Source organism: Arachis hypogaea, chromosome 3, assembly GCF_003086295.3.
Source record: "Arachis hypogaea cultivar Tifrunner chromosome 3, arahy.Tifrunner.gnm2.J5K5, whole genome shotgun sequence".
Lineage (NCBI taxonomy): Eukaryota > Viridiplantae > Streptophyta > Magnoliopsida > Fabales > Fabaceae > Arachis > Arachis hypogaea.
Window position 1 is genome coordinate 4,218,893 of NC_092038.1, and position 20,986 is coordinate 4,239,878.

Consider the following 20,986-nt stretch of genomic DNA (forward strand, 5'->3'; position numbering starts at 1 on the left):
ATATGGATATTTACTTAAAGCATCGATTTTTTTGTGAAAGAGTGATTTGATGATTTTGGGGCGTGTCGGTGTTTTAATTTATTCGATGTAAGGTTCTCTACTTGGGATGTAGATTTGGGATTTAGTGTGAAATCAAATAGAGACAGAGGCAAGCTAGTGCGAGAGGGATTGTGAGGATAAGAAGAAAAAAGGAGAGAGGGTAGCCATGGCAGCATTGGGATTATCGATGGTGAACAGAGAAGTAGGGGGAGAGATATGGCTACATGGATTTGGTTCGGTCAAAAAGAAGAAGAATGATGGCAATGGAGTGGTGCAGTAAAAGCAAAGAATGATGGTGAATGTTGGTGATGATAGTGGCTAAAAATGGTGCAAAAAAGAAAGAGAGAATGTAGAGAATGGTGATAAATGTTGGTGATGATTAGGGGTCGGGATGGGGTTATACACCTCTTATTGACGGAAGGACCAGAACGAAAGTGATGGATAAGGGTCACAATGGAATTATGCTTTCGTTAAGAGGCGGAAAGGAATTTCGTGAAATTATTAGGGACAGAATAAGGTTTCATTCTTATTATTATTATAAAATCTAATTTCGTTTCATAGGTTTAAAACATTCAAAATTAGTCATAAGAATTGAATATTTGTTTTGTTAAAATAATTGCATTTAACACCTTTAATTTAACTTTTAACCCGTAATTTAGAATGTAAAAAATGACCCATTGAATATTCAAAATTTGCATATTGACCACAACTCCTCCTCTCCTCTTAATATTGTGTAAATAAAGATTCATACAGTACTAGTATATTCTCTCAATTTCTCAAATTCAAGGTTGTAACTATTTATTAGATTGCTTAGCTCTATGTTAGATTAAATGATACTATCTCGTTATGTATATGAATAAATTATTTAGATTATTGTTAATTGGCCCTTTTTTTTGTCTATGCAATTAACATCTATATAATTGTTCAAAAAGATGATCGAAAAGAAAAGTACTACTAAAAGAAGGGCAAGTACTCATAAGTCATAACCTACCTAACTTTTTTTCGGGTAAATGTCTCTAACAAATTTTAGTTTGATCAGCTGATGTTGGGGAGTGGATCTTCTCTAACAGAAAAAAAATTGAATGATATTCAATGTTTAATTTTATTTTTTATTATTATTTTTTATTTAATTATGGTCTTATTTATAGAATTAAAAATGAGAAATCATTCTTTATTTTTTTAATATTTAAAAAAATAAAGAGGAGTTATTTTCCTAGTTTTGGATAAATCTTATTATTCTTGAAGTATTCAAAATTATTCTCGTCCGACACATTAGATTATTTACCTATATCAATTAAATTTTAATATTAGGATATATAAGTTTTTAATAATTTTTATTATAAAATAATTAAATCTAAAATTATAAGATAATTATTAAAGACTTTATAAAAAATAAAAATTTGTTACAAAATGAAGTGTCAAATCTAAAAATCTCTGGATGTTTATTTTTTATTGCTAAAATTTTAATTGAAAATATCTTATTAACATCAACATATTGGGGCGTATCCTTACACTTGCCGCTTGGAACATGGCGGATGCACATGTCCATAGTTGGAAGTACTTTAGTTAAAGCTAACCTTATCTGAATCTGATTGAACCAACACAAAGGTTAGAGTGATCACAACAGAATTTAATACTACTTTGGCGCAGGTTGTTTAATATATTTTGTAGTACCACTATGGCCAACAGTTTTGAACATATTATTATTATTATAGGAAAGTTTTCAGGTGTTCCACTTACTTTATTGGAACTCCAATATTCCATGTACAATTAAGTTGCAGGTTGAATTTTTGTCTTATAGTTATTCATAAAATGACGAAAATAGCCCTTCAATCATAAAATAAAAACTAAAAAGACAAAAAGAACCTTAAAGAAATTTGCATTGCTGTACAGAAAAGTCATGTGCAGAAATTTTATTTTTTTATTTATTATGAGTTATATTGTTTGTGAAATCTCATATAAAAAAAAATTGTTTACAAGATGTTTAAAAGTAAAATTAGTTGCATTAATTTGAGCTAAATGTATAAAAATAAAAAAGTTTATTAAAAGAAACAATACTTTTTTATATTCCAAAAATTATATATATCATGTTATTATATATTGATTAAATAATTATGTATTTATTTTATATATTATTTCTTAATTTGAAAAATTATAATTTATATAATTGACACATTGATTTTAATTGAAAAAAAATTAAAATAATAAATTTTAATCTTATTTTATACATGATACATGACAAATTATTAAATTAATAAAGACTTAAATTTAATATTTGTAAATATGATAACATTATGTTGCTATAATTTACTTCTTCATTGTTCAAATAAAATTATTCAATTTGATTAATTTATTTTTTATTTTTAAAAATATAAATTGTAATTATTAATTTTGGTAAATGATATGCCTAGTAAAAAAAATAATTAAAACTTATTTTACTTTTATTTTTTTAAAATCAAATTATTATTGGTTTTTAGAACAATCAAATAATATTTTTTGGTAAAAATTTTTCTTTCAAATGTATCAAATACGTTTAAAATTTAATAAAAATACTTTATTATTTTAAAAAGTGTTTTTTCACCAAAAAATTCTAATCCAAATAGAATATTTTTTGAGTAATTGTACACATTCAAGTTTTTTTATAAATAAAGTCAAACCAAGTTAAATAATAAGATTTGGAATAATACTAGTTATAACTGATTTTTGTTATTTTAAACTAATTTAGTTATACTTGATTAACAAAAATACTTAGATGTATAGCATTATTTTTTTTCTTTAGGTTATTCAATGTATTTAATATTAATACTATTTCTCTTTAATAAATATAGATGAACTAAAAAGACAATCATATTTGCCTTGCATATAATGACTTCTTTTTTATATAATAGTATTTAAATATAGTATAAATATATCGATTTAAAAATATTTTTATAATATATTATTGAAATTTGTCTTTTTACTATATTATTTTAAACAAGAAAAACAAAGATAAATAAAAAAAAACTGGTGATAAATATTAAATAGATCTCTATATAATTAAAAATATTTTTTTCATTCTTTTCAAATTTTCTATTTCTTTGCTTTTGTTTATCTACTTATTTATAATATATTAAAGGTGAAATTAAATATTGTTATCTTGAAAAACTAACACATAATATAAGTAAAAAATATTGCACATACATCTTAATAATAAAATTGATATATTTTTTATTTAATATTTTTTCGTCCATCTTTAATTTACTAATATTAAAATCTTTTCTCTTCGTTTACTTTTCTTAATTATCATAGGGTATAGGGTATGAAAAAAATATTAACAACAATACTTATTAAAATCTAAATTAAAAGATGATTATTCTAAATAGATTCTAAAAAAATCACAACAAAAAAGTTCATATGTGCTCATTTATTTTTTGATAAGAATTGTCATTATTTTTTAAAATATTAAACTAAATTTTATCATAAAATAAAATAGAAAAAAGAGTCAAACAAAAGAATATTAATTTAGGACAATTATGATTCTAAAATTTTCTATTTAATCAATTATAAATAGCATAAGTAATTATCATTAACTTACAAGTGTAAGCAATTAGTTAATAAAACTTAACGAAAATAGATTTATTATTAATTTTAAATTTATTTATTAAAATAATTTTTTAAATACAAAAAAATTAATTCATTATGCCTTTACAAAATTTGTGAGTCTATAATTTTAGTTTTTTTTTTAATTTGAATACGGTTTGGTTTAGTAAAATTTTTTTAAGAGGTGTTTGTGCTTTTTAAAAGTACAAACTCTTCATTTTGTGTTTGAATTTACCGTTTAAATTTATGTCTTTTATAGTATTTTTAAATTTTAAAAGCAATTTTGCCTAACATAATTTTTAATTTAATTTAGCAAACATAAATGATACACTTTTAAAAAGTAGAACCGAACGGATCTACTGGCGCCGACGTCGAAAAGCAGCGGCGAGGACCAAACGACGAGGAGCAGCGATGAGATCTAGCGACCGAATGACAAAGAGCTGCGGCGATGGCGAGGAACAGCAGCAGCGGATTCCCTTCCCCTTTTCTTTCCCACATTCCCTCTCCCCTCTTATTCCATTAAAAACCCACCTCCCGAGCATGATTAACTCTTCCCCTGTTCCCTAACCTTTAACCTGTTTTTCTTTTTCTTTTTTTATATTTTTTTAATTAAGGATAATTTAATAATAAAAATTAAAGTTTTGGTAAAAATGACGATTTTAAAATTAAGATAAACGTTTGAGACCATTTTGTAGCAAAAAAATGTCAGAGATAAAATAAATTTTCAGTTTCTACCTTAGAGACCAAAATCGTAAACCCTTTTACCGAGTAAATCCCTATAGTGGTCCCCGAGATTGACGCCGTGCACCAAAATTGTCCCTGAGATTCCAATTGCACCAATTACGTCCCTGAGATTGGAAAAACTGCACCATAGTAGTCTCTGACCCGTTTTTCGTTAACAGCGCGCTGACGTGGATCTTTGGTGACACGTGTCGCCTCATGGTTTGGCCACATGTAACGGTATGATGATGTGTTGGTCAACGACACGTGTCATGCTGACGTGGAAGGATATGCCACATGTCACAATGCTATTTTGCCACGTGTCACAATGCTATTTGAAAAATAGCATTGTGACACGTGGCATACCCATCCACGTCAGCATGCCACGTGTCGTTGACCGACACGTCATCATGCCGTTACACGTGGCCAAACCATGAGGCGACACGTGTCACCAAAGGTCCACATCATCAAGCCACATCAGCGCGCCGTTAACGGAAAACGAGTCAGAGACTACTATGGTGCAGTTTTTCCAATCTCAGAGACGTAATTGGTGCAATTGAAATCTCATGGACAATTTTAGTGCACGGCGTCAATCTCGAGGACCACTATGGGGATTTACTCCCCTTTTACCAAATTAAGCCTCCATATATCTTTCACTTAAAGATGTTAATTAATGACTTAATAATTTATTTTTTTAATAAATATTTTTCACCAATGCTATTAATAATGCACAAAATTTATTATTTATTTTTTCTATCAACCCTTATTATTTATCTATTGTCAATTTCTAAGTTATTCTTGATAAGTCCTGCTCATGAAACTATCCTATATCGTAATTTAGTTAACAAGAATGATGAAATTAGCTTTTTTCCTAAGATTTATCATTAATTAATTATTAAAAAAGATTTTAATAAATTTATTTCTTTAATTAATAAATATCAGATAAAATTAATTTATTGTGAAATTCTATTTTATTGTTAAAAATTTATCACATTAAATTTAATACTTATACTTTGAAATGAGTTTAGTTGATAAAATTAAAATATAAGTAATATTATTTTTGTACAATTTTTTATTAATACTATTATAATGGTGCTTACTTGAGCAATTAAATTTAGCTTATACTAGTCTTAAAATTGTCCTATTTATTATTCTAGTCATTTAAAATATATATTTTTTAACTTATTTTACATTCAATTAATTAAATTAAAAATATATTTAGTGACAATTACAGTTAATATATCATTTTTCAATAAAATAAATTAATAAACTTGCCTTACTAGTAAAGTATTATTTTTTATTAAGCAACTTTTTTTATTAACCAAATATGTAAGTTCATTTTTTATAAAAGAATAGAAATCTTACAAAGCCTAACTCGTCCAATGATGCAGTTTTAAATACATCTATTCAAACTAGCTTGAAACTAATTTGGACAAAAAAGACATTTTCAAATCAATTAAACTGTCCAAAGGATGTAACGGTTGCATGCCTACCATATAGTATCTTTGTGAGTGTCCACAAAATTTTCTTTTCTTAAATCTAGACCATTTGTATTTTTTTATATTAAATCTGATTGGTTACAAACAATAGAATAGTGATATTCCAAAAAGTACACTGGAACAGGTGAAAAGCTTCCATTATTATATAGTAACAGAGGATGAAATCAAAGCTTGAGGTTCCTGTTTCAAAGCACACAGACATAAAAAAACACTATTATATTGTTTTGATTTAATGATTTTGACACTCTCCTTATCTGAACTACCTCTATCTATCTTCTTCTTCTTATGTTATATATAAAGCATTAACCTCACTGAGAATTTAACAAGATATAAAGTAGAGCAACATCAAAGTTGAAAAACCAAACATCATCAGTTCCTTTTAATTTGAAGAAGTTGCTTTGAGTTATGTCTGGCCTTGTGGACAGGTGGACAAGTGAGCTGGCCAAGCTTCAGCAAAAGGGTGACACTGAAAATGACACTAAAAGCAACAATTCTAGTCAGCAGCAACAAGTGTTCCAAGAAAAGGAGAATAAGAGTTCAAGTGATCATGGCAAATTCATTCATGTTAACAAGCCTAGGTTCATGTTTTCTGAGGCTTCACTTTCCATGTTTGTTGAATGCTTTAGCCCTTGAACACTACTGAACATCTATCATCTTAACTTGTTTTTGTAAGAGAATATAATATCTGTATTTATTTCCAATAAAGGTCCTGTGTTAGTTCATAGTTATGTATATATTAATGATAATAATATTTTAGCTTTTGGTGTTTCTTGCATGTTATGTTCTTATTATAATTGCCAAGTTTAATTTTCCCAATTGCATAGCAAGTTGCTAACTGATAATTACTTAAGAGAATTGGCATCACTTGCCACTATGTTGAAAGGTTCAAAGGTGTTCACTATCAAAGACTTTTTATTTTTATTTTTATTATTTTATTTTTTGCTCAACCAGTACAAATTTTCATCGAGGGTTACATACACTGTACTTGGTGCACCTATTGAATGTAATTTAGGACCTTCAAGTTTAAATAATAAAAATGTGAAAATTCAGGTGAAGTCGACTTCACGTGAAGTTGATACCAAAAGCAGTTAGATGAAAATTTAGTCAAATCAGTCAAAACATCTAATAATTTTCAAATATCAATTTCACGTGAAGTCGACTTCGTTTGAGTTTCCACCTAATAAAAAAAGTGCACTTAATTTGAAGAAGGGTGTAAAACTGGCTGAGGGTGCACACAATAGCAAGACAATACAGTATTTGAACAATTGATGAAATTAGAAGATTCACAATGATGGATTATTATTAATTAATTAGTTTTAATCTTATTCAATTTGAAGTGATGAAAGAATAAATATCTAAATTGGTTTATAGCAGAACATTTTGATTATCTAAAATCTTTTAAAAATTACTCTTTTTAACATTGATTTTCCTATTATTTTCATCAAATTTTTAATATACGTGTTGGATATATAAATATTGTTATAGGATAAATTAGGAATTTTTTTCTCCAAAACGACGTGGACAGAAATAAAAGAAAGTAAATGTTTAATAAATTTGAGTGATTATTTAATTATGAATTAATTTCTTGTGAACTTGTGGGACAAATAATGAAGCGTAAGGAAGCAAAACAATGGGGACACGTGTTAATGTTGTGTTAGTATCAATGGGGAGGCTTATCTTCATTGTTCTTGCTTTTCCTTTCCATAATAATTTCCCTCTCTCTTCCTTGATATGAGGTTTGTCCATTTTTTTGAGTCATCACCATTCACAAAATCAAACTCAGGATTCTTGTGTTAGCTTGTTAACAAATAAAATGGACAACACGTCTTTTCTGACGTAACTACACCAACAAAATTGTAGCTCAATGGCACTGCTCATTAATTGCCGAAATGGTGGATTCTAAGATAAATTTGCAACAAACATTATATGAAACACATTTTTGGTGTAATTATTTTAAGATAATAAATAATAAAAACCAAAGGAAAGAGGTTTTTGGAGGAAAAAACATGGCAATTTTTTTTTTCTTGTTGAATAGAGAATATTTTTTTTACTTCAAGTCTTGGACTGAAAAACTAGATAAAATAAGAATGATATAATTTAACTTCAAATTCATTTGAATGTAGCCGATAACAGCAGAGCCCGCTAATTGATGTGTAATCGACGATATGCTTGTATTGGTGATATTGTTTATATATATAATCATTATTTACGAAAGTTATATTTTCCTGGAACCATTAGGGAAATGTTTGAAAGCTGGCATGGCTTGCATAATAGACAACAAGGGCAGCAGATGTGGATGACAGTGTTCTTTGCAGTTATTTGGAACATCTGGTTGGAACGGAATGCACGAATCTTTAAGAATACAAGAGCAAGCCTGGAGGTAATCCACACAAAGACGGTGATGAGCTATACAGAATGGCGTGGTGGTGATTCTGGGGGAGGCTGTTGATAGGTCTGGGGTGTTAGGTGTTGGTTTGGTTGGTAGCTCGTTGTGTGTCTTCTTCTTTATTTTATGCTCCACTTTAATGTGTTGAGCTTTCTATGTTTCAAAAAAAAAAAAAACGAAAGAGCTGGAATTTATTAGAAAGTCGTGACTTATTCGATGGTTATGACTTATTAAAAAATATTTTTTTAAAGGGATGTTTTTTTTTCTTTAATGTATAAACTTAACGTCTATGAATAAAATGTTGGACTGACAAAATAAAATACATTAATTTATATAATAATATATTTTTTTATTTTGTTATTTTTATCTTCTATTCAGTACTTTTTTTTTGTACATAAAAAAAAATTTATTTTGGATGTAAGACTTGACCGTGCGAATATAAAAGTAAATTAAGTGTTTTTTTTATATCCTACCAAAAAAAATGATCATTAGCTCACTTTATACACTATAATAGAAAATTAAATCTAAAAGGAATATGTAATATATTTTTAAAAAATTATATCCTTATATTCTCTAATTTTTTTATTGCATATTATATTTTACCTTACTCATTTCTAAAGATTTAAATAAATTCTAAATATCCCTATCTAAAATTCTCACATTTTTCTTCTTTAATAAGAAAATATAAACAACAATTAACTTAACCTGTGAATATTATCAGAAGTTGTGAGATTCTAAATTTCTAATTGAAATTAAAATTATGAGTCTCTTTTAGAAGGGAAAAAATATCTTTACAACAATCAGGAAAAATTGGAAGGAGGCATAGAATATTAAATTTACCAAAAGTAGCTACTTTTAGTTTGGTAAAGCTATTTTTAGTTTGGTAAAACTTTTACTTTTTAAAAGTAGTTTATAAAAGTTAACTTTTAAAAGATGGCTTTTTAAAAGTTGTAGCATTTATGTTTGGTAAATCAAATCAAAAATAACTTTTAATAAAGATAAGTAACATCAATTGTGTTTGGTAAAATAGCTTTTAAAATTTAAAAATACTATAATAGACATAAATGCAAACATTAAATTTGAAAATTAGTTAACATATGAGGTTATATTAGACTTTTAAATTTTGAAAAGCACAAGACAACTTTGAAAAGCTCTATCCTAGGTGCTTTCAAAAGTACCCCGATTTTTTAAAAGCTGCAAGTACAAGCAGATGATCTTTTTGATTTACCAAACACAAAATGAGGAGCTTGAGCTTTTAAAAAGCACAAACACATCTTCAAAAAGTTTTACCAAACCAAGCCTTAATCATTCACCCTCATAAATCAGGACACGTGTCAATGGAGACAAAAAAGAAAAAGCATTGATTAGAGTATTTGAGATTATCTTATCCTTGTCCATTTTTGTAAAATTCAAAGTATGATACGATTCTCACTATCACTATATATGAATAGAAAATGTGTAGAACCATCAAAGTATGGCCCACAAGAATGGACCACAGCTTAAAAGAAAAGTGGTAATAGCAGAAGCCAATAGATAGAATCATAGAATATACCAAACAAAATTTGAGCAATTGAACATAGCAAATTGGCATATCCCTTATTATATTAATTCATGTCACTTTTCTGTGTGCCACCACATTCAACGTGCCATTAAAAAGCTCATAGATTATGCATGACACATTCATCATCACCCTCCTTTTATTACTTCCTATATAAACCAAACTAGCCTTAACCTTAAGACTTCATTCAGAAGCAAAAAGCACAAAAAAGTAAAAGCTAAAGGCTCTTATTGTTTTATCATCTAAGAAAATGTCTGCTATGGTTGATGTATGGGTTGGGGAGCTAACAAAGCTGAGAGAGAAGGTTCTTGCAAGAAGTCCCTTCTTAACACAAGGAGCAAAAGCAAAAGAAAGTTCATCAAAAGTGGTGGAAAAAGAACAACATAAGAAGGAGAAGATTTGTGTTCAGATGGACAATTCAACTATGTCTGAGGCAACTGTGTGTTTGCTTATGGATAGGTTTGTGCCTTGGTGAATTATGATGGAGACAAATCTTGTTGACCAAGAAGATTTTCTTGTATAAGCTTCTTGGTTCTTGTATATATTCTATGCATGTGTTTTCTTAGTCCATGAGAATTTGTAATGGCAAATGTTATTAACTAATGTAGAAATATTATATCTATTGTCCATGCTTGTTTTATTTAGTTCAGAAGTTAGAGGTTGAATTTTATACACAAACAATGCAATCATGGAAGTGGGATATTCTCTGTTTTTCTCTTTGTAAATTGCTGGTATGTTTTTTTTTTTACCAGTATATTTATATTAATCTAAGGATATACCAAAATGAGCAATTATAATCAATAGAGAAGAAGGAAGAGTATATAACTAAAAGGATTCTTGTTAATTTCTTAGGATGACATGGATGTGGCTTTGGTTAAGCCTAATTCCTGGTTAGTTATTATGAATGTTGAATTACTGGTCTTAAAAAAGGTTTAGACTCTTTTTTATGAACAAAGTTTAGAACTTGCAGATATTATTGATAAAGTTCTCCTCTGTCACATCTGGATATTTTGTAAACTCTTCAAAGAAAATTTCATTGGTTAGCACTAGAAACAGAAAGCTATATTCATAGGTTACTAAATTGCTACCATTGCTTTTCTGATGAAGACTATTGAGTATTGACTGGTTTGTATTATAGTCAAGATAAGAAAAAAAGAAAAACATTTATACTCCATCTAAAGATAAAGAAGGAATCTAACTTCCATTTACAGAGATGAATTTATATTAAAGGGAAAAAGAATAATATTATTTTCTATACTCTAAATCTTCGCATGTTTCCTGTAGTGTACATATACAAAAAATTTTGTTACAGAATGTTGTAGCTCTGATCGTGACTTCATGAATCTATAGTCAAAACTGAATCATCTCATAAATCTATCTTCATACATCAATCTTTTAAGCTCTATATCTTTTATTTATACAAAAACAACATAATCATTAGGATAAAGTATTAAATTAGTTTCTTACGTTTGGGCGTAATCCTGTTTTGGTCCTTAAGATTTAAAGTGTCCTATTTGAATAAAAAAAAAGTTCCATTTAGTTTTAATGTAGTCCCATCGTGAAGTCAAAGTTCAATAATTAACAAAATGTCCTACATGACGGCAGTACAAGAACAAGGTCGATAATTTGAAGAATAAGTACAAATTTCAGAAGCACAAAATCAACCGTAAATACATCAATATATTTATTTATTATTTTTCTTATAATTTAAATGAAAGATTTTCTATAGAATTAAAAAAATGATAAATAAATATATTGATGCATTGGAAAATATCGACCTTGTTATATAGGATATTTCGTTAATTATTTAACTTTGACCTTGCAGTGAGACTACTTTAAAATTAAATAAAATTTTTTTGGATTCAAATAGGACATATTAAACCTTAAGGACCAAAACATGATTACGCCCAAAGGTATGGACCAATTCAAAACTTTACCCTAATCATTAAGTGAGGGTTGCTTCATCAATGGTTGTTGAAGTAATCTCAGACTTATTTATGGCAGAAGGATCCCATTTTTCCCACACCATAACCTCTCTTGCATATCTGAGAGCTTCATCAATAGTATCAGGTTCCAAACCAGTAACAAGTGAAACAAAAAGCTTTCTTTCAGTAAGAGACTTGAACAATGTCTTGAACTTCATAGCAATGTATTGAAAAGCACGTTGAGCTAATGGAGGACTATTGGTATGATCATTAATTCTACCTTTCTTTTGGTTGTGGCTGATAACTGGATTGAAGTCACAGAACCATTCACATTTTGTTAGACTTGCCTCTTCAATCTTTTCCTCAAGCAGATCATATTTTGTTAGAAGTAAAAGGAATTTCTTGTTGTTGAAGGATCTATGAGTAATGATGTTTTCAAAGAGTTGCTTGGCTAGTAACATTTTGTTGCTGACAACTCCATTACTTTCTACAATGTACTCATCATAATCAGTTAAGGCAATAGAGAATAAGACAACATCAATGTCTTCAAATATGTCCAACAACCTGCACTTTGCTCCAAGGCTTGTAGGATCTGCTCGGATGAGTTCGTATCTATAAAGCGTAGCATAAAAAGTTTGTAAGAATTCAGTTACTGCCAAAGACACTTGTAAATCCGCTGGAAAACGATAAGAGAATTATGGTACTAAATAGTAGATGGATAATATAACTCGTCTGTAAATCCATCGGTAATATTTGGCGCCACCTCAATGTTTTGCCAAATTGTTTTTTATCCATTAGAATATCTTTGATTTGAGTAGTATTAGCTAGCTTCTAAAATGGGGGTACAATATGCTTTAGTGCATTGTCCAAATGCAGAAGATTGCCACTGATGTTCATTAGATTTGGGTTCAATTCAGAAGTAGTGCATACTCAAATGTAGAACCGAGAGATATTAGAGCTAAATTACCTCAAAGAAGGATCATGCTGATATTCATGATCCAAAGACTCATCACCACTTAACACAGGGAAAGAGAATTCCATTGAAGTAATGCTGTTGGACAAGGTTATCCCCTCAGCGTACATGATGTCCATGTCAGAAGGTTCATAGTCTATCTTGGAAATCTCAACAGCCTGCATTTCGGAGAAATGTTTAGACAATTATAAATAAGTAAGTTTCTTTTGGTTTAATGCACCGATGACCCAAATAATTTAAGGATCAGAATTTTGTCATCTCCTGTTGAACTAAAAAATCGAAAAACTTATATTTTTCCTATGCACATTATTCAACTTCAGTTACATATTGTTGGTTTTATTTCACCTAACATCCCAGTGGAGCTTGTATAGGTTATCCCCTTAAGTTAGATGCAATTCTTAGAAACTATAAGGAAATAACTTTTGACCCAGTGATAAGCGTTTGATCAAACAATTATATGTACAAGTCTGAATGTACATGTGATCAATAGATTTTAGTTCCGAACATCATCTTACCCGGTCTAGAAAATAAGTTGCATTTCTGGGGAGCAATTTTAGTTCATGTCTCCTGTTGTATGTGGCCTGAATTGCTGGATCACTCCATAGCTCCTCTACCATTGACCCATAATTTTGAATAATATCTCGAAATATTGTATCCAAGTTACCAGAAACCATGTATTTGATTAGCCAATCTGAGAAACCTTGTAATCTTGGGCTAATAGAATAGCGGAAAATATCAATAGATAAAGATGAAAGATCCTAAACAAACTATCAGGAATGGATAAAGAATTTAGGAGAAAAATCACCAGATGAAGTGGATCCGTCGACATGTTCTGTATTCGTTTTCTCCAGTAAACTCCTCTCTTCAAAATATTCACACCCCTCTAACAGCATGCCAAGGTAGGTAAACAAGTTGCTCTGAATCACCAACTTGATAGTTTGGCGCTCATTTTCAGAGAAAGGAACATTATACAGATGCTTGGCCTACAATAATAGACTCCGTCAGATTTTAAATCAAGACTTAAACAAAAAGATGTACAGAATTATTCAGATGTCATCCGATTGTAGTCAACAAAAGTAAGGAAACTTTAACAAAATATAATATATATCAGTAACTTTACAGACAAGAATCAACTACCGATATACTCTAAATTTAACACTACACAAATACCCACAATCATGAATTGTGCATTAATAATTGTCTAGCAACATCCTACCTGTTTAAATATTGTACTTGTTCCTGACTTGGCAGAACCAACAAGTAGAAACTTGTGAAGCATTTTCTGCTGATGGTTGTTGTCTTGGCTACCTCCGTTCACTCCTTCGCCTTTGCCTTCACCTTCGCTGGGAGTAGTCACCAGATTAGGTGGAAGTGACAGGGACAGAAATGCCAAAGCTACCTTTGCTCCAAACTGTTGACAGAGTTTGCAAAAATTATTCACCAATGCTTTTTAACTAAAACAAGAAAATCTAAACAATGCAAGATATTCATGTGCATAAAACCAATCACCTTATCCCATATTCGGCCCTTGACATTCCTATGTCCCACTTCAACATATGATCCATCAGCAGTCACCCAGAAATCAGTTGGTCCATCCCATTTTACTCCTGCAAGCTGCAATCAATCAAAGTAAACCACAATTAGTAGAAAGCCAGCACAGTAATGGATGCATGAATCATGACATGTTAATATGTTATTAAATTTCAAGGAATCCTTTAGAGAGACTTGGCATACAGGTAAATGAGAGAATCAACATCTGTGTTAACAAACTAACCTTTAGTATCCATAACTCTTCTTTAGTAATCTCACGACCATTTACAGTTACTCTTGTTTTTCCACGACTTGCATTTTTCTGCAAGCTACCCCCAACATCAATATCAGGGCTTATAATCTGACACGGCCGTTGACCTTCCTGCACAAATCAACCACAATCAAGAATCATATATTTTAGTTCCATTCTGAGGAAAACATCAGAGGCAAGTTCATGCAAAGAGGTTAATTTAAATTTCAAGTTTGAGCATGTTATTCACACATTAACTTTGAATTGGCTGAATAATATATATTTGGGAGGACTAACAGACCTAATGCCATAAGTGTCATATCAGAATGTGGTTCCCAACCTGTTTTGTTAGTGTATATTGATACTGATAAACGAAAAAACTGCTGTAAATGAGGTTTATATTTCACCTTTCCCCAAAGTCCTGCTGATTTATCATACCAATAGAAGCCTGGTTTCAACTCTTTTGGAGGGTTTCGACATGTCAGCAGCAGCATGAGCTTGTCCCTCTCAAGACGCTCCCCATTCACAACAATTTGCTCTGCTGGAATCTGATTTGCTTCACAAAACATCTCATCATTCATGATTTGCTTCACTTCACAATCAGAGAGCAAGGACTTGAGCATCCTCGAAAAATTGCCAAGGTTCCTCCTCTTTATCTCATCAATCCTCTGACCAATGCAAGTGAGACACTTTCTTCCTTCTGGCATTGACCCCATTGCTCTCAGCACACACTTTCTGCAATACTTTGCACTGCAAACAATGCAAACCTCTCTTTGAGTGAACCGGTTCCCTCTAAGGCAACGGTAGCACGTGCCTTTTTTCCCAGGTCTCGCAGCATGAATTGGCCTCACGTAGTTCATAATAGGAGTACTGATTCCACTTTCATACTCAGAACCAGAAAAAACTTCGTCATCATTGTAATCATCATCCACCATTTCATTCGAGTCGGGATCACGAAATCTAACAGCAGAATTGCGTTTCACATGTGTTGGAGTACTAGAAGGATCATCCATGTCCTCATCCTCTGCTTTACATGAAAATATCTCAGAAGATACTGAAGCAGAACATGATCCAGATTCTTCTGCCGTATCTGAATTCTTGGAAATGAGATTCAATCCTACAACACCATGTTTATGATCTTCATTACCACCATCTTTAAGCTTCGTTGTAGCATTGCTTGATTTTCTGATAGGTTGGATAACTGGGACTACTAATGAGGATTGATGATGAGGTGGAGAAGAAGCTATAGGAGCAACTGGGATTTGGTCAAGCTTGAAAGCAGGTACCTCAGGGATGAAGTAACTCAATGGAGGACCTTTGTACTCCTCGGCAATGGAGAATTCGAAATTGCTATCACAACCACCACCATCATCAACAACCACTGAAGGGACCCCAGGTCTTAGTTTCTTCAGAAGAGAAGCCATGTTTATGAGAATCTAAATGATCATAAACTCAAACAGGTGGTAGGCATGCTCCCAGTTGAAGCAGATAAACACAATTTCTCGAGTTGGATTAGTGGAATTCCTTAGCTGAGGGTGTTAAAAACGAATATCAAAAGACAGACCATAATAAGAAAGAAGGAAGAAAGTATGTCAAGTGAAGAGAGAAGTAGTGAGGAGACAAAGTCAAAGGTTGTGATATGAAGGAGACATGAGTGAAAACTGAAAACAGTGAAACACAAGGATGGATATGTTAATTTGGAAAATAAAACGAAACGCGTTTGGAAAGTTGCTAAGAAAGAATGCTGAAATGGACAACAATGACGGCTTGGAACCATTCAAACCAAAAACAAATATAACACCTCCATAATAATATAAGGTGATATAACTACCTAACTAACATGTTTTTCATACTGATTCTATTGGCATTTTATTTTTAAAAACTGATGTTTTTAGTTTTTTTTTTTTTTTTTGATCTAAACCCCATTGTTAATAAAGAAAGAAAACTTATTACTCGTTTTGCTATATGAAAGAAAAGAAAATTGGAAGTAATCCCCACGCATATTTGGAAATTCGTGAGTTGAACTTGAATGCTTCTTTTTGGTAGCTTCTTGGAATTAGAGGTTAGAGGCACGTTCTATTTTGTGTTGTATATCAATATGACTATTTTTTTTTTTTTAAATTAAGAATGAAACTTGAATATGAGACTTCTAAATTACTATATCATTTGAGGCTTCGTTGTTACATACTTACTTAATTTTAAGATTGATTTTGAGTTCAAGTGCATGAATGAATGAACAACTGAACAAGTGAACAACAAAAATACAAAATATAAAAATTCTGATGGTGTTTGAGAGTTGACCTTTTCTTTTTGGGTCATCGTTGGGTTTGGTAGTAGACTTTGTTACTTTCATTTAAAGGCCCATTAGTGTTTTCGCTTCAATTATCCAATAAATTTGGGCTCACTTTACTTGAACTCAACCAATAAATTTATGTTACTGTTAACTAAGTTGGGTTGGTCTAATAATTAACTCATTAGTCCGCTTAAATAAGTGTTGAATATTCAAATTCTATTTTGTACATACAACAACTTATTAACTAGTAGCAAACTCTTAAATAGAATTTAGTTAAAGATTCAGTACCACAGCAGATTAATTCTTAGCCAACCAAATTAAAAGATACAATAAAAAACCAAAAATTTAAGTCACTATTCTATTAATTGTCATTTGCAGATCATGGTTGGCTCATATATCATACAAACAAAAAAAAATCACATTTTCTAAATAGAAATTAAAAAAAAAAGCATACCATGACTAGGACTACAAAAAAGGTTAATCCAAAACAATAGTATGAGAACTAACATATGAAAGTAGTGTAAGTGCTTTTTTAATCAAAAAAGTACGAGGAGCTAATGAAATATTTATACAATGTGTACAATGGAGGTTTAGGAAATATTAGAGATATAACCATTAGCGTTACCTTTTTTCTATTAACTGAAGCTTTTGAGATGAGTAGTATTATAACATAGTATTAAAGTTCTAGATCCAAAAGACGGGACTCTTTTCATTTTATATTTACGAAGTCCTATTGATAGCCAGGGTAAATTTTATCTTTCAAATATGGTTATTTATGCTAGGCAAATCTGGATTTGTACCTTACACCGTCTATGTTGATAACAAAATGCTGACGTAGATCAAACATTAAAATATGATGTAACCAACACATGCGCATGCACTTGACAAGCTTCAAATTCTATAACGTAGAAACATCAAAACTACAACTTAAGCTAAGTCCAGCTAGAGAAACCATATCTTTATTAATTAAGAACTGTAATTACTGTAATACTCCCCAGTCCCCACAAATATAGATAGTGGCAAATTGGCAATACAAGTATAATGTTGACGTTTTCTTTCGTGGCACAAAACAATAATAGACACAAATTTAATTTAAGGTAACTGAGGCTTTCAATTTCAGGAAAGTTAAAGAATATAATTGTGATCTAGAAGTGTTGAAAGGGAAGGCAGACTTGTGGAATAACACTAATAATAATTAAGAACTGTAAAACATCATCATCATCTATGGCGAGAGTAAGGCCACTATTAGTCCCTCCAATTCGGGGAATGTGCCAGCCCGTAATTTTCAGTCACACAAATAACCAAATACAAATATCAAGTGCCTAGCTAAGAAAACGAAACTTATTACAAAGTTTTTGAACTTGAGTGAATTTTAATATAATATCAGAGTTTGATGTACGCTCCAAAAAATCTAAGTGTGAGGCATTTTTATTCTTTGAATTAGGCCTATTTAATATTAATTATAATTCTAAAATTTTTAAGAACATGAATGCATTCCAAAAACATATTTTCAAAAACCAAACTGGTCCATATACTCTATTACTTCTGGCCTAAGGTACCAAATCCTTTGTGTCTCTATTCTGACTAAGTAACCGTCCAAAATTCCAAGGCCCCATTCATTAAGACTTTCAAAAGGAGCCTCACCCTCCCTTCTTCCTGCCTTTGCTTTTTGAAAATTTTTCAACTAATTGCTCTTCTACATACCTATACCCATTGCTTGATTATTTCCTACATATATAGCCTTGTTCGTTGATGTCAATGGTATTTAATTTTTTCACCATTTTCATGTTACCAAAATATGAATGGTTGGACTGGTAATATATACTCAAAACTCACTTTAATTAATTAGTGATGTCAGCACTTTTATTAAAATATGGTCAGCACTTAACCATAAAAAAATAAATAATCTCACAGTATTAGATGTAATCTCACACCATTAAAAATATTAATAATAACTAATTAATAACTACAAATAACAAAACTTAATGACATCTAGCACTCCTCTTAATTAATAAGTACTTTTTCAAAATGTACAACAGATTGTAAGAGGTAATTAAAAAAGGTACATCAATTTAAAACTAGGAACAAAAAAATAATGCTGAGAAAGCCGTCTTAATAATTTCTTTTTCTTTTTTTTGTAATATGTACACGCAGTCACACAACACATGCAAAGCAACCATGCTATTCAATCGTCCCAAAGAAAAAAAAATACACACAATTAATAATTACGTGTGTATCAAACTGCAAATTAAGCTTCACAAAAAGAAAAATGTCTCATGTTTCTAACTTTGAGACTGCAACCTCTTTGGGTAGACATCATTGATATTATTGATATTTATTTGTAGATTATTGTTGAAATTGCCGCTAATTGCACTTGTCACCGGCAAAGACGACGGACTCGATCCTGCTGTGGAAGAATTATCACAGCCCGGTGTGCCGCCATGACTCGGCAATGGCCACCCTTGTATCATCTTCAACTCCGGCGCGTTTTCAGCCACGCGCCACACCTTCACAGAGTTATCCAAGCTCCCAGTGTAAATAATCCATCGCTGGTCACCTTTTCGGCGTTGACCTTGCCGGCGGTCTTCTTCTTCTTTGACGGTGAGACACTTCACCGGCCCAGTGTGGCCGGAGAGCACCGAAAGACACGTGTGGATGCCGCTCTCGTCGCGCTTCCACACGCATATATTCTTATCGGCAGAGCCGCTGAACACCAAGTTTCCGGCCACGGCAAGGCAAAGCACGGCGAGTTTATGTCCTCTCAAAACTCCGCCGTGACACAGCCCGCCGCCCTTGAGATCCCGCTCCCAGAAATTCACCAATCCGTCGGACGACGCGGCGTAAACCACCGCCGCCAACCGGTTCACCGCCAGCGCCGTCACGGCGTTCTCCTGCCTCAGCAAAATTCCATCGATCACGTGCCTCGTCTTCTTCTCATTCACTTGCTTCCTCCGCCACATCTTGACGGTTCCATCGGCGGCGCCGGTGAGCACAAACGCCCCAAACGCCGCAACCACCGAATTCACGGCGTCCTCGTGGGCGTCAATGGATTCTAAGCACTTGGAATCGGAGATTCTCCAAACCTTAACCGTCTTATCCCAAGATCCAGAATATAACAATCCTGCTTCTTCGTCCAAGCTCAAGGTCGAAACGGCGTCGAAATGCTTCACCTTAACGACGCTTCGATTCCTCCGAACTTCTACGTAATTCTTAGGGTTCATTGAACTCTTAAAGTATTCCTTAAACGTTGGCAAGCTTCCAACGCGCTTGTATGAGCTTGGATTCTTCTTAGAAACCTTCCAGACTCTGATCTTTCCGTCTTGGTGACCGGTGTAGATTTTCTCGTCGGAGATTACGATCGTTTTGACGAATCCGCTGTTGGATTTGAATCCGGCGAAGTCCTTGAGATCTTTCCAAACCCTAATGTTCTTGCTCTCGGAGCCTGTGTACAACAAGCTTCCGTTGACGGCGAGGGAGTAGATGTGTCCTTCTTCGCGAACGATGGATCCGATGAGGCCGTTTTGGGAGTAAAACGCGTCGTTTTCGATTTCGTTTTGGTGGAAGAAGTTTATCGAAGGTAAGAGCCATGGCGATTTGTTGTATGGAGAGGAAGAGACGCTGCTGGTGGTGTTGTTGTATGGAGACATGTTGTAAGGAGAGGCGTTATTGCTGCTGCTGCTGCTGCTGTCCGCTTGGGCGGAGCCGCTGGTCACGCGGCGGTTGTGATCTTCGTCGAAGTGGTTGGGTGTGTAGAGCGAGGTTGGATCGGAGCTACGAAATATAGCTCCTAGCTTAGGTCGGCGAACGACGCCGTTTCGTTGTTCTATTAACATTGTGCCACCACTATCGCCGCCGCCTCCACCACCTTTTGTATTTTTCATCTAATAATCAATACGAAGAAAGTGTGCGTTGTGAAATTATTTGTTTGATTGATAGGAATGAAGGAATAATGAAATCGAAAGTTGGGAGAGAGAAGCGGGGTAGTGGTTATATATAGAGTTGTATGGAACAGTGGCCACTCGGTGGTGGACACGTGGTTCTAATGGGAAACCGGGACTGCCGGTTCTAATTGGAAACTAGCAACTCAATATGGACATGGTTATCAATTATGATTATGATTTTTCATTTTTCTGCGCCCAAGAAGAAATAACAATTATTTGTGTTGAGTGTTAAAATTTAGTATTGTATTTTTGGGTTTGTATAGATAAAAAATATTTGGGAACGAGAATAGTAT

General features: G+C 32.1%; 2 protein-coding genes across 2 annotated transcripts; both read right to left on the bottom strand.

The window, feature by feature from the left end:
- Positions 1-10,999: 10,999 nt before the first annotated feature.
- On the bottom strand, positions 11,000-16,128 carry LOC112788912 (extra-large guanine nucleotide-binding protein 1-like). The gene is given in 7 exon segments (XM_025830589.3): positions 11,000-12,318; positions 12,674-12,837; positions 13,195-13,662; positions 13,896-14,090; positions 14,189-14,293; positions 14,454-14,591; positions 14,867-16,128. Coding segments are annotated over 7 exon segments (2,679 nt in total). The 5' UTR covers positions 15,884-16,128; the 3' UTR covers positions 11,000-11,726.
- A 2,720-nt stretch (positions 16,129-18,848) lies between these two features.
- On the bottom strand, positions 18,849-20,726 carry LOC112788913 (protein JINGUBANG-like). The gene has a single exon (XM_025830590.3). It carries the CDS (start codon positions 20,631-20,633, stop codon positions 19,035-19,037), a length of 1,599 nt encoding a protein of 532 aa, XP_025686375.1. The 5' UTR covers positions 20,634-20,726; the 3' UTR covers positions 18,849-19,034.
- Positions 20,727-20,986: the final 260 nt, after the last annotated feature.